The 18,218-nt window shown below is 34.8% G+C and overlaps 2 protein-coding genes across 3 annotated transcripts in view; one reads left to right on the top strand and one right to left on the bottom strand.

The window, feature by feature from the left end:
* LOC132565172 (uncharacterized) overlaps positions 1–4,143 on the top strand; it is a 28,339-nt gene extending 24,196 nt beyond the window's left edge. The window contains exon 20 of the mRNA XM_060229799.1: positions 1,125–4,143. Within this exon, the coding sequence (XP_060085782.1) occupies positions 1,125–1,559 (435 nt within the window). The 3' untranslated portion in view covers positions 1,560–4,143. The remainder of the gene's footprint in view (positions 1–1,124) is intronic.
* A 260-nt stretch (positions 4,144–4,403) lies between these two features.
* LOC132565174 (ubiquitin carboxyl-terminal hydrolase 47-like) overlaps positions 4,404–18,218 on the bottom strand; it is a 29,628-nt gene continuing 15,813 nt past the window's right edge. For both annotated transcript variants that reach the window (XM_060229801.1, XM_060229802.1), the window contains exons 19-32: positions 18,008–18,215; positions 17,679–17,794; positions 16,701–16,820; positions 15,764–15,887; positions 14,361–15,158; positions 13,975–14,066; positions 13,640–13,720; positions 12,663–12,743; positions 11,544–11,659; positions 10,623–10,741; positions 10,360–10,490; positions 9,497–9,675; positions 9,166–9,237; positions 4,404–8,347 (exon numbers count right to left, since the gene is read on the bottom strand). In XM_060229801.1, coding sequence (XP_060085784.1) covers positions 8,242–8,347; positions 9,166–9,237; positions 9,497–9,675; positions 10,360–10,490; positions 10,623–10,741; positions 11,544–11,659; positions 12,663–12,743; positions 13,640–13,720; positions 13,975–14,066; positions 14,361–15,158; positions 15,764–15,887; positions 16,701–16,820; positions 17,679–17,794; positions 18,008–18,215 — 2,343 coding nt within the window. In that variant the 3' untranslated portion in view covers positions 4,404–8,241. The remainder of the gene's footprint in view (positions 8,348–9,165; positions 9,238–9,496; positions 9,676–10,359; positions 10,491–10,622; positions 10,742–11,543; positions 11,660–12,662; positions 12,744–13,639; positions 13,721–13,974; positions 14,067–14,360; positions 15,159–15,763; positions 15,888–16,700; positions 16,821–17,678; positions 17,795–18,007; positions 18,216–18,218) is intronic.

Raw genomic sequence — 18,218 nt, 5'->3', positions numbered from 1 at the left:
GTTTGCAAAGAAAAAGGGTGTGGCCCAAATAGGGGCTGCAGGAGGGGGGAAAAGGGGGTAAAATTAGGTAAATCTTTAAAAATCTTCTTCTCATGAACCAACAGTCAGATTAAATTCATATTTTATATTTAGGGTCCTTATAGCAAGGTCTACAAAGTTTGCAAATGAAAAAAAAATTGGGTCAGAAATGGCCCCACTAGGGGGTGCTCAAAAGGGTCGAAAATTCAACTTTGACCGATTTCAACCAAATTTGGTAGACAGCATCCCTTAGTGAAGGACATATGAAATTACATTGAAAAAAGTGATTATGTCTCCTTTGGGGCCCATAAGGGGTGTAAAAGGGGCCATATGTAAAAACCGTCATTAAATGACTACTTCTCAAGAACCAGTGGATGGATTTTTACCAAACTTGGCACAAAGCATCCCCATGAGAAGCTGCTTAAAGTGTGCAAAGAAAAAGGGCCTGGCCCCAATAGGGGCCCCAGGAGTGGGGAAAAGGGGAAACTTGATATGAATGTTCTACACGAGGTCCTGGCAAGTGTTTTAACTTTTTGGGGCGATTCAAAATCCAAGATGGCCACCCTGGCCTCTGTTTGGCTAAGACATTATGGACTTCCTCTCAAGAACCATTGGGTAGGTCATGTTCAAACTTGGTACAGATGTTTAACACTTGGTCCTGCACAAATGTTGTTACATTTTTGCAACATTTTAAAATCCCCAGATTATTGACATATATTCCTCCGGTGACTGTTAAGGCACCTTGGGCCTCTTGTTTGTTAAATGTTCTTTGTCCAGAGCATGGCTTTGCTTGCATTAAAACTAGGATAATGGATACATTGATCACACAAAGACAAGGTGCAGTGCACCAATGTTCATTGTCTGCAGGCCCTGAATTACAGAGTTATTGCCCTTTGTCAAAATTTGTGATTAGAGCATAACCTGGTCTGCATTTAAACTAGGATAATGAAACGTAACTTAAACATTGGTAATGCTAAGAATATGTGAAGTAAATGAAATTCAGGGCCTGCAATCCCTTTGATTACAGAATTATTGCCCTTGTGTGCAACAATCTCCTTTTCAGGGAGCATTCATCAGTTTCACTGATACTCTTGTTTTACTTATAGTGCTGTGGTGCGAGTCTTGTTTTGGTATGTCTACAAAAGGACACACAGATACTGGTCAGTTTGAAAGAAGAGAACCAGACAGTCCCAACCAAATTAGCTGCTATTGTGGTGTTGTTGATAGCTACCATCTTCAGGACAAGGATCTGGGATGCTCATGGGATCACCATTCTACGATGTGTAATGGAGATCTGCCTGGTGCTGGCCTACCTGCCAGTCTTGTACATATTGTCAGGCGTGCTGTGGAAGAATAAAGTGCTCCTATCAGAGCAGGTGGTTGTTTTCTTGTTGCCCTTGAACCTTCCCCTGATTCTGTATGGAACCAGCTATACCAGTTGGGCCATGGCCACGACAGGGATTGTCACCTCTCTGTGGATGATGTCCAACATCCTACCACTAAAACCATATCAACCTCCACACAGACGTTTCAGGCACTGATAATGTGTCATTATCACACAAACATGCGTCATAAAATCAAAGGTCATAATAATGAGTTGAAGATTGTGGTCTGGAATTTAAATCCTCTACTGGAAGCTGTCATCGTCTTGTTGTCAGGACTCATGGATATTTAATGTATTGTTTGAAGTAACGAAGAATCAAAGCTTAACTTTGTCATATTTAAATTCCTGATTAACTGCAGGTTATTAAAGACCATTAAAATGCTTAGAGGTCATAAATCTGTGGGAAGTTTTCACTTTTCATTTATCTGTGGGAAGTTTTCACTTTTCATTTATCTGTGGGAAGTTTTCACTTTTCGTTAATCTGTGGGAAGTTTTCACTTTTCATTAATCTGTGGGAAGTTTTCACTTTTCATTAATCTGTGGGAAGTTTTCACTTTTCGTTAATCTGTGGGAAGTTTTCACTTTTCATTAATCTGTGGGAAGTTTTCACTTTTCGTTAATCTGTGGGAAGTTTTCACTTTTCATTAATCTGTGGGAAGTTTTCACTTTTCATTAATCTGTGGGAAGTTTTCACTTTTCATTTATCTGTGGGAAGTTTTCACTTTTCATTAATCTGTGGGAAGTTTTCACTTTTCATTAATCTGTGGGAAGTTTTCACTTTTCGTTAATCTGTGGGAAGTTTTCACTTTTCGTTAATCTGTGGGAAGTTTTCACTTTTCATTAATCTGTGGGAAGTTTTCACTTTTCGTTAATCTGTGGGAAGTTTTCACTTTTCATTAATCTGTGGGAAGTTTTCACTTTTCATTAATCTGTGGGAAGTTTTCACTTTTCATTAATCTGTGGGAAGTTTTCACTTTTCGTTAATCTGTGGGAAGTTTTCACATTTCATTATTATCAAGCAGTTTTCTTGCTGACATTTCATGGTGTGTCTTGCTTTTTTTTTTCATATCTTCTTTCAGAAACCTCAATCATGAAGTAACAAAACTTGTTTATTTTTGTTGTCAGTCACTATAAGGTACGTAGTGGAGGAACTAGATATGATAGAAATCCACAGTTTGAAGTCATAATTACCACTAGAATCACCATTTGTTAATTGGTATGGCACTCATTTAAACAACTCATCCGGAACTAAACGGTCTAGAGACATGGTATTTAAGTGATATATATATACACAAGGCGAGCACTGCAGGCCCATTTGGCCTCTTGTTGTATGACACTCTTTTTGTTGTCATGCCAACCCTTGGTCTGATAAGGTAACATGTAAATTAGAGCTGGGCCTCTTCTGTACAAGACCTTGAATGCTTTTTTTTTTATTATTTTTTGACTGTTTATATCTTTGAACTCTTGCCTCTTCAAGAATTACAGACACTTGCTTAGAAAAATTTAGAAGTCAATATACAAACATGGAATTCAAACTAATTGTTCATGCTTTACTTCCCAATTCTTCATTAATAGCGTAATTTGTACACCTGTTCATGTCAAATGTTTTTGTAATAGCGTAATTTATACACCTGTACATTTCAATTGTTTCAGTAAAAGGGTCATTTGTACATTGTTCATGTCAATTTTTTTCAGTAATAGGGTCATTTCTACATGTCAATTGTTCCAGTAATAGGGTTATTTGTACACCTGTACATGTCAGTTGTTTCAGTAATAGGGTCATTTGTACACCTGTACATGTCAATTGTTTCAGTAATAGGGTCATAGTATAGCTGTAAGTGTTGCTATCTTTATAAATGTTAATGATGTTGTTAGAATGATGTGTGCTCTGGTTAAGAAGTTATCGAGGGAATGATTTGTCGACTCTGGTATTGATAACAAATTGCCCTTTATTATCAGAGGTACGAGTGTTCTCTTGTCATTATGGTGCCTTTTATTGATAGTGTTTCAAGGTTATGTGTTAATAACATGTTGTTTTGTAAATGTGTCAGTGTGGCAGATTTTCTATTGTGAATCAGACCTTCAGTGTGGTTTTCAGCAATAATTTGGTGCCGATACTGAAACATACTGCCTATAACAGCTTTTTCAAAACATAATTGCCTTTTGATCTGTGTATACTGTGTATTGTGGTGTTTTAGCTAGCGATGAATAAGTCACATGCTGTGTCAGTGAATAGCATGCTATTCCAGTTTTAACGTAATCACAGATTTTTTTTGTTAATAATTTTTGAAAAAACTTTTATCCACTGCACTCGTAATTCTCTGGAGTAGAACTTTTCTAGGTAAGTGTTTCCCATTTTGTATTTGCTTCCTCTTTTTAATGCCCTTAACATTGTTATCAGCAGGATGAACACCTGGAATATGTAACAGATTCACTGGTCTAGTCTAAACTTGACAGTTTTATATTGGCCAATTTGTGTCACACCTTTATTGCAATGTTGCATTATTATGAAAACAGGTAAACATTTAGCAAAAACTGTAATGAAGAACAAGGCCAACTTGTTTTGTAAGGCGAAAGGACAGAGATTTCACGGTTAATGTATCTGTACAGTGATTTGTGACATGAACTGGACCTAGTTGTTTCTTGATTGTTTCTTCTCATGAGTTTTGTCGTCATTTTTATGTCATGTTAAGGGGATGTATTTGACATTTTTCTATGAAAATAAAACACACTGAACTGCTGATCATTTTGTTTTTCTATAACCTCATAATGCAGCACAAAGCATACTAATATCTATAAAAACAACTACATTAACAAGAAATGCTACACTTGTTTACATATGAATTCAAGTAAAAATCTATAGGAAGAGAGATCCCTGAAAAAATATTCTCAGTAAACAGACATCACACCATAACATTTTCTCTCAGCAAAATTTAATTTTTTTTTTATAGAAAAAGTCAATTTTTTTGTTAGATCAGCAACAAAATACAAAAGGCAAACCTTGATTGTATGGTTTTATTGAAAAATCAATGTATTCTGAATGTTGTTGGAGCACTTTTGTGTATTTTGTTGCAGCACTTGGATTACATAAAATGAAAGTGATAAAATAACCACATACAGTAACACTTTGAGCGCCACATTTGTTTACCATCAGTACATATACATAAATCTCTACAGAAACACATTAATCAGCATGACCGGTATTTTGCACTCTGATGAACAGAAGATTTTAAAAAATCAATATACAAAAAGCATTTGCAAAGCACCTGTTTCAACATTTATGTTGAAGAACACTTCAAAACACTACCATCGAACCTGGTAATAATATTCACTCAGCTGTGACACGGAAAATACCATTTTCCAAGTCCTACAAGTCTAATATCTACATTATCTTAAAATTCAAACAACTTTTGACCTATTAATTAAGGGACAGGACAAATAAATGTTATTTGTTACTACTTTCAAAAATATTCAATAATGGTATCATCTTTCCATGTATTTGAAGACAATGACAAGATAACATAAACACCAAGAGAATTAGAAATCCTTGATTATCAGGATTGTAGAAATCCAGTCAATTGTCCATTAGCTATATTTGATCAATCCACACTACATTTGTCTACCGCTGCTATCCTTATAGAACATCAAGATCAACGAATACAAAACTAGGCAGTTGATACTATCCTTGAAGGATGTCTCCATGTAGGGTGGTCGGCTAAAGATATTTAAATCTACTGTCTTTTATAACCTATTTATTATATACTATCTACTTATGCAGTACTTTCAGAATCACAGGTAGCATAACACCTTCTATTTTGGTGCAATACATACATTCAGGCAAATAACTTTTCTTTTTAAATTGATTACAATCCAGTCATTAATGTATATTCTCTTTAATCCCAATCAATTCGTGTCTACTCAAATAAATGACACGCACAACGTTGAACCTAAAGAAGCAATTATTGCACTGTAGTATTTGCTCAGAATTTTTCTTCACATCTTATTTACATGTGAAATTATGAAAACAATGTAGAAGAAAATACTGTTAATTCGATGATCTGACGATATGTGCTGTATTTCTGTATCTGCCTATGTGAAGAGAAATGAACTGGGCTTCTATTTCACGAATCTTCCTTAGCTTAAAATAAGAAAAATTGATTGAAGATCAATAATTCGTGAAAATGAAGCTGTCATACAAATTCAGTACAATTCTTTAAGGATTCCTATTAGATCATACAAAATGTCTACTGATAAAGGTCACCCAAGAAAAGTGGTGATGAACAGACCAGGATGGTAGACACTATCACACACTTGGTTTGGACAGTCTCTATCTTGTTGATTACACTGAGCAACATATCAACAACATTCTAGCAGTATCAGCTTGACATTGGAATATATTTACATTCACTTTTTGTACCAATGGAAACAATTTAGAAAAGAAACCTCAACAATAGACATTACAGATTATCATATATGTATGATATATGAAAATGATTGCTGTGATCGATGTCACATTGTTTACAAATGTCAAAGAATGTTTTCAAGCCAATACATAAATGTTTTATGTTTCAAAAAACAATTTCATCCAATGAAATCCTCTCTTTTATCCTCAACCAAGTAGTTATGTAACAAAACCTAAACTGAGGATCTGTCAATGCTTTGAAACAACAACTGCAATATATGTCATAAATTTTACAGAGTGATCTTAATATTAACATGCATTCAAATATTCTACATGAAGGAGTAGTATATTTCTGTAGTTGGACGCAATGGTTTTAGTTAACACATTTTATAATTAAATAATCTAAGATCTTAGAATTGAGACTATTTTTTATCATAAATCTTAAAAAATACATTTAACAATGGTATACATTATGATAACTTTATATATCTAAAAGACTTCTATTAAACAGACAAAACAAACCAGTATTAACCAGTTATCAGTTACAGGACTCGTCCACTCACAAATGTCTTGGAAAGCCATTTTTAATTCAAAAGTAATTTCAAAACTAATTTACACATTAGATACCAGTGAACATTCAATTCTTGAGACCTGATTTATGATGAATTGTTAAACTATGTCCCTTTACACATTCACATGTGTAGCTAACCTGGAAAGAATCTGTACAAGATTCACATGTACTATCACATCTCCACAAACATTAAGTGCTTATCATTAGTAATTTTGGATATATTTAACAGATAAAATTTTTTTAACATCAAATCAAGAAAAAAAAACTAATAACAGTTGTGTCCATATCAGTGCCGACATAGTCCACAGGCAATGGATTGAAAATTTGTCACACTGAAATACCAATATCCTATAGTAGGTATTTGCTGTAAAATTTGTATAATTTTTTTTCCAAGTTGAAGCATTATCCTTGAAAATAGTAAACTAGTATTTTGATTTCAAACATAGTTTCAACCTGACATGAAAATGAAACCCATTAAAAAGTTAAGGTCAAAAGTGAAATTCTCTCCATTTTTTCATTGACTCTTTCACATCAGAACAAAATCTCTTTCCGTAATTCCAAAATCTTTGGTCTTTTGTGAAAGCATAAGAGTAAGACCAATAAAAATTCAATTTTGGGAAATTTTTCACTTTATTTCTTCAACATGTAAAAAACTGCAATGCAATACACTTTGAAACACAGGTCATATAAAATTCTCAATGAAATTTACAGAATATTACCAAGATATTAATGTTGACACCTAACCTCCTTTATAAAGTCTATTTTACAATATTATTTTTAATCTGATGTATCTGAAATCCATTTAAAAACTTCACATCGGTAATACTTTCCGAACAAACAATAGTATGAGACATATAATCACTATAGAAATAAATAGCTCCCTGATGAAGTTACTTGTATATGACTTTGTACACATTCTCAGGTCATTTCACAGACTTCCATACAAAAGAAGGTAAAACGCTGATGTAAGGACACATCTCCCATGAAGCTATTAGCAATAAACAGTAAATATGCAACACTCTGACAAATTAATTATACAATCTTTTGAAAGACTTTTAAATTTGTTTCTTATCACACTTCTGTATTGTATACACATATAAATGAAATAACTTCAGCCACTCAAACGATATCTTAAGCATCATATATCTGACATACTGGTACTAGTGTTTCACTACAAAATAGAAATACAACCTGTCCATTTACACTTATACACAAGCATCACATACATACACAAGCCAGAGAGAACAGTGATGTCTAAACGTTTCATGTAGAAGACATGTTTGTATTATATAAAACAGGTCTTCAATAATCCTCCTTCACATTCAGTCACTTCTAAGTCCACATTCACTAATGTCCATAACTTTGAAACTTCCAAACAAATGACAAGGCATCAATATTCAGGGTTTCATAGTTTTCCATTTAAGCCTAAGTTTGAAAATTCATTTTACAGAAATATTAAACAATTACCCGAAATTTATCATTGTCACATCACAGATTAACCATTTCCGTCTAGATCTTTGGATTGACATGTTGTTTGAGTTAGCAACACCTTTCAGTAAAGATCCTGATAGTGGCAGGATGTTTGCCTGTATAATAAAAATTAAGTCTAGATACTGGAATTATTTGTACTCATGGCACCTAAAGTTAAGCTGCTGGTACTGTTGTGTTATATGATCTTATTCAGTATAAATCCTGAAGTTAGGGTGATGCTTGAAACAATACACTTAGTCATGATCGTGGAACTAATGTGTTACTTGTATAATAATTACAACCGCATTTTGTTGGGACTTCCAGATCCTTGAATCACCTTGTCATCTGTATAACAACACACTTCAGTCCAGGTACGGGATTGGAGTGTAACTGACTTTAATCCAAATCCTGGGACTGCTTGACTGGAGGGTCGTCAGTGTAGATTTTCAGGGCTTTTTCCTTTCGTGGTGAATAGGTGCTCTTTCCACAACCTCTTGACAACCTGAAACATGCAACAAAACAACTGCTACATAATTGCCCAAGTATTTTGATATAAAAAATGAACGTAGGACAGTAACTCCCTACATCATAAAACAAAATGAACAATATCAGTAGGAGACAAGCATCCTGAAGTGCCTTACCACTGGAAATCACATACAAATTTCACAACTGAAGGCAACTTCATGTTCCGAAAATGAAAGAGCACTGCTACAACTTTGTGTATCTAAAGGCTTGAAACACAATTTTAGTACTGAAGACTTTACCATAAACAGGTTACCAACAAGGAAATTTTGACACTCAAATCCTGCAAGTAACAGGTTACTCTGATGGAAAGTTTTGCAGTCATACCCTACCAGTAACAAGTTCACTACATGGAAAGTTTGGCACTCAAATCCTGCAAATAACAAGTTACTTTCATGGAAAGTTTGGCAATTATTTCCTGCCAGTAACAAGTTACTTTTGTGGAAAGTTTGGCTGTCGTATCCTGCCAGTAACAAGTTACTTTCATGGAAAGTTTGGCTGTCGTATCCTGCAATCAACAGGTTACCTACATGGAAAGTTTGGCTGTCGTATCCTGCAATCAACAGGTTACCTACATGGAAAGTTTGGCTGTTGTATCCTGCAATCAACAGGTTACTTACATGGAAAGTTTGGCTGTCGTATCCTGCAATCAACAGGTTACCTACATGGAAAGTTTGGCTGTCGTATCCTGCAATCAACAGGTTACCTACACGGAAAGTTTGGCTGTTGTATCCTAAAATCAACAGGTTACCTACATGGAAAGTTCGGAAATGTACTAAATAAATAACTATTTCTCACCTGGCATTTTCTTTGTTTTGTAATTCCTTTCTCCTCTCATCTGACAGTTTCATTAGTTTCTCAGTTTTGTCTCTGTAATAGATGACAACAATTTTTCTATGATCATTACTGCATTTATCCTACCAACAAATAATTAACTAATTCACAAAACAGTTCCTGCCATCTGTCTACATTACATACTTATTTGCTGGTGCACCTCGGTAAGTAACATATTAAACCATCATTACCAAGCTTTATTGAACTTTCAAGAAAAGCAATGTGTGTTACAGGATCATAACACAAGTTGCTGAAATGAAACAAGACTAAAATGAAAAGTTTGATTGCCTCTGACCTGTAGTAGAGGACATTGCCATCATCACAGATGTAGAGTGGCCAGGAGTTGAGAGTGGTGACATAAGGGTTCCAGTCCAGGTCTGTGTGCACTTCTAGTAATGATATATCACATGGGAATGTGCCACGCCCCTTAGCATACTCCACATTCTCCAAATCTATCCCGCTGACCTCGGAAAGCTGTACAGGAAAACAGTCAAAATTTCTTCAGTGATAATATACCCAATACATAGAATTATTTTCACAACATAAATAAAATTTAATTCTATTTTAAAAGATCAAGCCATTTTTGTTAAAGAAGATATTGAATTCTAAAGAAGCTATTATAATCAATAATTTGATAATATAGAGAATAGTTTCTATTTTATTTTACAGGTTGATTCTTGTGACATTAAAATTTTTGTTTTGTAAAATCAATCAAGACTTCTGTGGAATTGTGTGACTATCAACTTTACGTAAAATGTCGTCAAACAAGTAAGGTCACGATTCAAAAGTATTAATGGTAGCGCTAAGGTCTAAAACAAGTACATGTTGAAATCAACACACAAATTAACTGTTTTTACAGTGCTAAAACTACCATAAAACTGGCATTGTTTGATGAAAATTGAATTTGTCTAGGAATTTTTATATACATCACATAACACACAGGTAAATGCAGAAGGTCACATTGAAAATGGTGCTCTAACAATAAGTCAACGGAAACAAATACACCACAACTTGTATCTAATACACAAACTGGGATGTAGTAGTCATTCAAGTATGGTTATCTGCATTGGTCTAGAATACATATTGTTAGATAAATGGAGATATAATAAAACTATGTCAATGTGAGCCAAAAACCGTAATAACACTAAAAAGGTATACCTTCTCCTTCAGTTCCTCTAGTGTCTGCTGACATAGTATAATCTCCTCAAATGGACCAAATTCATAGGCCGATGGTTTCCATCTCCGAACAAAGATTGACAACTGTGAAGTAGATACCATTAACTCCGGGCCTAGAAAGAGGGAAACAAAAGAGGCATCATAACCTTTTCATGTATGTTGGGTCTTATCTATCTAAAAATGTAAATTTCACAAACAAAATCATTTTACTAGAGTAAAACTGACTCTGTGAAAGTGTTACTTACCATCAAGAATTTGTAAAAAGACCTCCCAGTTGGCAAAGATAGGTAAATCATCTTCGTATACTTGGGAATCAGTATACACAGTCCCAGGATTCTTCCATGTCTTTTTACGCAATCGACATCTAAAAAATACACAAGATGCCCAAAATCTGCCCATGAAAACAAGTCTAATAATAAATCTAAGTGATCAACATAAAACTTTCTTGATCTGAGGTGTTTTAGGGTCCTGACAATCACCAGGTATGGTAAGGAGGATTGTAGAGGTCTTTTCGGGTCCTGACAATCAACAGTGTGGTAAGGAGGATTGTAGGGGTCTTTTCGGGTCCTGACAATCAACAGGTGTGGTAAGGAGGATTGTAGGGGTCTTTTCGGGTCCTGACAATCAACAGGTGTGGTAAGGAGGATTGTAGGGGTCTTTTCGGGTCCTGACAATCAACAGTGTGGTAAGGAGGATTGTAGGGGTCTTTTCGGGTCCTGACAATCAACAGGCGTGGTAAGGAGGATTGTAGGGGTCTTTTCGGGTCCTGACAATCAACAGGTGTGGTAAGGAGGATTGTAGGCGTCTTTTCGGGTCCTGACAATCAACAGATGTGGTAGAAAGGATTGTAGGCATCTTTTCGGGTCCTGACAATCAACAGGTGTGGTAAGGAGGATTGTAGGGGTCTTTTCGGGTCCTGACAATCAACAGGTGTGGTAAGGAGGATTGTAGGGGTCTTTTCGGGTCCTGACAATCAACAGGTGTGGTAAGGAGGATTGTAGGGGTCTTTTAGGGTCCTGACAATCAACAGGTGTGGTGAGGGGATGGTAGGGGTCTAAGTAGACACTTTGTTTACGATATTGTAAATGTCTTACACCCTGTGTATTTTATGACAATGCAATGAATATGGTCCGATATGTCATCAGGTAGAAGACATTGAACTTTACCTGTCAAGAGGAAGGTCGATACTGCATTGTTCTTTAATTTCTGGAATAATCAACTTCTTGGATTCCAGCACCGACATTCCTTTGGCAAATATTGTATCAATCAAAAATTTACTCGGCTGCAAGAGAATAAATATTTGACTATATAAAAAAAACAATAAATTTATTATAGTCCTCATTATCACAAGTATGTGTTTTACATATAAATAAAATACTACAAATCACTTACAGATGATTAATGTTATGTTAATGAATATTCACACTCAGACATTTCCCACCTACAAATGTATACATATATACAGTGGTATATGCTCTCTCTTTCACTTTTATGTAAATGCAGATAAAACAGGCTATCAATCATACAAGTTAATTTAGGAATTAATCATACAAGTTACTTTAGGAATTAATCATACAAGTTACTTTAGGAATTAATCATACAAGTTAATCTTACAGGAATTAATCATACAAGTTACAATTAATCATACAAGTTAGGAATTAATCATACAAGTTAATTTAGGAATTAATCATACAAATTAATTTAGGAATTAATCATACAAGTTAATTTAGGAATTAATCATACAAGTTAATTTAGGAATTAATCATACAAGTTACTTTAGGAATTAATCATACAAGTTAATTTAGGAATTAATCATACAAGTTAATTTAGGAATTAATCATACAAGTTAATTTAGGAATTAATCATACAAGTTAATTTAGGAATTAATCATACAAGTTACTTTAGGAATTAATCATACAAGTTACTTTAGGAATTAATCATACAAGTTAATTTAGGAATTAATCATACAAGTTATTTTAAGATCCACCAAGTTTTAACATGAACCTGCACCCGAATCATCCTAAAACCCAAGATGTGAAAAATGTTTTCAAGACCTTAACACAGTCTAACTAAAAATAATGAAATATCTGGTAGACAAATTTTATGGACAGAGTATATGACCATTGTATCTTATTGAGCATAAAAGTTTGTTTGCAAATTGATAACAAAAAGTACATTATTAAAGTACCGGTACATCACATTAACAATAATCTGATACTGATTACATTTATAATCAATATTCAATGATTTACAGAAAAATGTAATGATCAGTAGCTCAGACCTACCTCGGATTCATTGATCTGCAGCTGATAAACTTTCACTCTGTATTCTCCTGGCTTCAGAGCTCGTCCAAGCTTGATATTTAGCTGTAATGAGATAAATTTAGCAACCATCACAAGAATTATACATAATCATATGTCTGTCTCACTTTGTTGGTAAAATGCAAAATACTTTTAAATTATGTCTTCCCAACCAAAATACTGAATGTCCATGTTAATCTTTATTATGTAAACACCACGAAAACTTCGCAAATTCATCAAACCCCAAAAATTCACTCAAATACAGCATTTTTACCCCAAAAACATCACCCTTCCAAAGCAGAAAGAGGATATATTATAGTAATTGTTCAATATAACTAAATTAAATCTGAAGTGAAAAGAACCCTAGAAAATTTGTATTTATTTCTCAAAATCATTTTTGTCCCAAAAACACACCTAAAAAATACACATAAGGCCTCTACAATTTGTCCTTTCAGGTATTCATGCTAGTGACTATGTTTTCTTTGAATCAGCCCAGTGGTTCTTAAGAAACTGGAAATTTCAAAAATTTACAGAAGATGGAGAAGTTCAAAGCACAACAACCAGTGACAGACAATAGCAAAGATTCATGTATCTTATTGATGGGTTTAGATATCTATACTACAGTACTACTGTAGTTCAGATTGGATTTGAATAGTACTTGTACTGGATGAGAAACTGAGCTAAATGCAATTAAATTCAGCTTCTCAGCATCCCTAATTTAGAGTTGCCAGTCTATAAAATCTGGAAAATATTTTGTAAATAAGGAATGCCTTGAGGTGTCCAATATGTGATATCTAGCTATATAAGAAGTTCGGCTGAATTTGAACGCCTGTTTTTGAGAAACAGATCTAAACACAAAAATGTGAAATGTTGATGACAACAAAGCCAGAAAAGTGACACCATAGTCTTGCTTATGTGATTTTTTGTATATGAACTGCAGATCTGTTTGCAAAATAACTTACCTTTCCATCTTCAAAGAAACTCATTGTTTCTGATAGCCGTATACTCTCAAACTCTTGATTATTAGAATAAACCCTGTACACCTGAAATGTTGAAACATAACCATATATGGATTTCTAATTAAAAACTATCAATTGTAGGATAAGATCATCTTCATTTTCAGTCAGATAAATTGATCTTAATTACAACCTGAAGTAACAATCTGAAAAGGTGATATATTAACTAATTAGGTTTTTCAGTTATTAGTTTTAAGTTATCCAAAAGTCAGAATAAGATCAGAATCAATTCAAATAATTTCTGTACACTGCTTAATAATGAGTGTGTTCCAATAAATTACCTTAAAGTTATCTACTGTTGTTTCAACGTATGGTTCTAGTTCTTTTTTAAATGCTCCCAAGGTTATTCTCTTGTCCACCCTCACGGTCAGATCTGAAAAAGAGAAAAAGAACACACAATAACAAAGGTTCAATTCCACTTTTTCAAAAGTACATTTCCCTCTCGTTAAGCGTAGAAGGCAAATTTCAGAATTATCTAAAACATGATAAAACAATCTGACAAGTCACCAATATATGACTTCCTTGTAGACACCACACAAGTGTGTGTATAAGAAATAAAAGTAAATAATTTACTACCATTGAATACTTGTTCTGTGTTAATCAAGCACCTAAACAAAACCTTCTGCACAATTACAAGCAGGGAAAACAGGAAACAATAGTGACTTACGTCTCTGTCTGGACAGCATGTCTTCCTCCTGACTGACCACAAAGAAGTACCGCCTGACATTGTCCTCATTGATGACCATCACATCTGGTGTTTCATCCGAAGGTGTTACATCCAGTGTTTCTGCATCCCAGTTCTCTGTGGCACTACATACATCCTCACCTGATTCCTTTTTAAAGTCTATATCACTGATGGTGCGTTCACCTGGTGATGGAGGCTCTACTTGCTCTGAATCACTGTTACTGTGCTCTACAGCTTCTCGTCCACAGTCAAACTCTGCTACTGAACTGAAATTTGTGTTCAAACTGAATTCTGCACTAGTACTGGTGTCCTGACTACTATTGCTCTGCCCGTTGACCGGACTACTAGTCCGACCCTCAGACACTGTTGGACTAAGCCTTGTGATTGGCCCGGTTTCTATATTTTGTACCAGTATGGGACTACAGGCCCGAGCTTCAGACCCTGGTTCTGTTAGACTAAGTGTTCGAGTTTGACCAGGTGCGAGACTTCGCTGTGGCTGCATATACTGTTCATCCACTGGACAACTGTTGTGGTATATGGAGGGATCACTTTTTGACTGTTTTAAAGTGAGGGATTTCACCCTGAAGTCTACTTCACTATCACTGCCACGATCACTGATTCCTTCATCAATGTCCAGGGGGTCATGACCTCCTGTGTATTTGGGCGTTACCCCATCACCTGTTAAGTTCTCCAGGCTTTTGGTGGCAGTTCCACAATTCACAGCCCTCTCCATTAAATGAGAATGCCTCAGACTTATCTTTATGAACTCAGTCACCTCAGCTTAAAACAAAACGATGAAGATATTTAAAACAAATCAGCATCATTATAAAGAAGCAATATAAATATAAATAATCATTCTTGATAATCATATTGAAATTATTTTCAGACTAAAATCAATTCCACATTCAAAAAGCTTTAAGATCTGAAGGACATTTATGAAAAAATCAAGTCTTCAGTTAAATACACTTATCTGGTAATGTTGTAACATCTAGCATGAGAAACTGGGTTTATTTATCAGGAGACATACTGACAGATGGCAAGCTCACATGTATCCTGTGTGTATCTGGGTTTATTTATCAGGAGACATACTGACAGATGGCAAGCTCACATGTATCCTGTGTGTATCTGGGTTTATTTATCAGGAGACATACTGACAGATGGCAAGCTCACATGTATCCTGTGTGTATCTGGGTTTATTTATCAGAAGACATACTGACACAAGGCAGGCCGAGACATATCCTGTGTGAACCTTGGTTTATTTATCAAAAGACATACTGACACAAGGCAGGCCGAGACATATCCTGTGTGTACCTTGTTTATTTATCAGGAATGCCAAGCTGACATGTTTCCTACGAGTAACTGGGTTTATTTTTCAGAAGACATACCAACAGATGGCAAGCTGACGTGTATCCGGATAGTATTCTGATGGCGATCCAACAGATTGTAGAAACGACTGTTGACAAAATGATCTGCACTGGGATCCTCCAATCCAGAGTACTCAATGTAAACCTGTGGTGATTTGTAGAAAGGTAAATATTAAAAAAATAAACTTAAAGTAAATTGTATAAAGTAATTACTTGTCACACGTCTTCATTTCTCCATATCATCAAGATTAAACAAACATGGACAATGTGAAAAATTACGTTCAATGTAGAGCTTAGCAGAAGACTTCAACATGACACAATTAATTGTAAACAAATATGTTACTAAAATGAACCAGAGGGAAATGGTAGAAAGGTACATAGAAAACCAGAGGGAAATGTAGGAAAGGTACATAGTTTAGGAATAAATCACAGAGAGAAATGGTAGAAAGGTTAATTGTAAGGAATAAACCAGTATATGTTACTAAAATGAACCAGAGGGAAATGGTAGAAAGGTACATAGTTAAGGAATAAACCAGAGGGAAATGGTAGAAAGGTACATAGTTTAGGAATAAACCAGAGAGAAATGGTAGAAAGGTACATATTTAAGGAATAAACCAGAGGGAAATGGTAGAAAGGTACATAGTTTAGGAATAAACCAGAGGGAAATGGTAGAAAGGTACATAGTTTAGAAATAAACCAGAGGGAAATGGTAGAAAGGTACATAGTTTAGAAATAAACCAGAGGGAAATGGTAGAAAGGTACATAGTTTAGGAATAAACCTGAGGTTCAGTACATTACAATCAAAGAATCCATTCTCTTTTCAACACAAGTAACTGAAACTAGTGCTTTTACACATCTTTGAAATATTGTGTTTAAAACAATACTTGGAAAGAAACATTACGCTAAATACTGAACATTTACTAACACTTCCCTCACTTCAGTTATTCATTCTACTCACCTTATTACTCTTGAAGAAACCTTCAGCCTTGAGAGTTTTGTGTGGCATCCACAGATAACGAAGATCATTGTGAAACCGCTCCAAAACACATCTCATATTTGTCACAGGTACATCCAACACCTACAGTAAAAAAAAATGCAATAGTGCATCAGATCAAGAGGCCATACTGGTCTGTATCTGTTGTCTTTGATATTGAAGTGACTGAAAATTAACAAAATAAATAAATAATAAACCCACTTTGATAGACTAAATAAAGATCATGAGATATCACAGCCTGATGGAAATTGAGAAGACATTGGCTGTATTCACACTACCTAGTTTCTGGTCTATTTCAGTTGGTTGGATCTGAAAGAGAGCAGTGAGTAAACACTAGAACCAAGACTGATCTCTTGAGAAATTTGGAACTCACAGATTGAGGGGTACAGTTATGCTTATTCTAAACCTAAACCACTTAATTCTGCTTTTCTAGATTCTAGATGAAAAATGTAAATTCAAATATATATCAATATATATATCAATGGTTCATTATGTAGAAGACAGGAAACCCTGACACTGGTCATTTTGGTTTTTTTCCCATCCATTTTATACATAGAGGAATTAGATGAAATTTTGCACAGTTTCCTCAACAGAACAGTGACACTCTGCTCCAAAGAGAGGCAACAATAAACAATTATATATAAATATCTCTTTATCCTCAACAATGAGTAGGGGCAATTAACTAACTCTACCTTCCAATGTAAACAATGTATGGAATCCAGTCACAACTTACGATCAGGAATTTTCAGTGACACCTTATTTTGAAAGAATGTTTTTTCCCCTTTTAACCTTTAAATAGCATTCTATCAATCCTAATCAGACAAGAGTAGAGGATTAACAAGCTGTTAAAAGTTATCAATGGAAATAATGTAGAAAAGAATATCTGTTAACATTTCAAATATGTGTAACACATTTTCTTGGTATTTACATTAATGATCTTACCTCAGAAACAATGTCCTTAAATTCAGCAACAGTTTGTGGGCTATAGGCACGAACACTGATAGGCTCCTGTATGACCTCTAAATCCATGTCCACTACAAACACTTTCACAGTGACTCCTGAAAAGTATGGATAAGACATATTTCAGGCAATCTCATGATATATATAAAGTCCGAACATTCCACTTACACAGAAATTTATAACAATAAAATCAAACATAATGAATGTTCATAGAATACTGAATGTTGTTTTCATTGATACAATCATTCATGACTACTAGTAAAGCACTCCTGGCCATATCAAATTGAGTAATCAGCTTTAAAGCAGCTTACCACCAGGTTTGTACTCGTGAAACTGCTGGTCAGGTCGTTTGGTCTCCAGTAGAAGATCGAAGTTGTATGTCTGTTTGACACCTCCCAGGAGTTGACCTATAGGAACATCCTCCTCCCCTTCAAACGAGCGTTCCAATGTATCCTGATATTCATCATACTTTACAAGACGACAGCAATCCAATGGTAGAGCACTCCTTAACTCAAACAGCTG

The sequence above is a fragment of the Ylistrum balloti genome, unplaced genomic scaffold (genome assembly GCF_031769215.1).
Source record: "Ylistrum balloti isolate Yb309-2 unplaced genomic scaffold, AGI_CSIRO_Ybal_v1 Utg369700, whole genome shotgun sequence".
Classification (NCBI taxonomy): Eukaryota; Metazoa; Mollusca; class Bivalvia; order Pectinida; family Pectinidae; genus Ylistrum; species Ylistrum balloti.
Note: the sequence above shows the minus strand (reverse complement) of the source record. Positions and strands in the feature narration are given on the sequence as shown.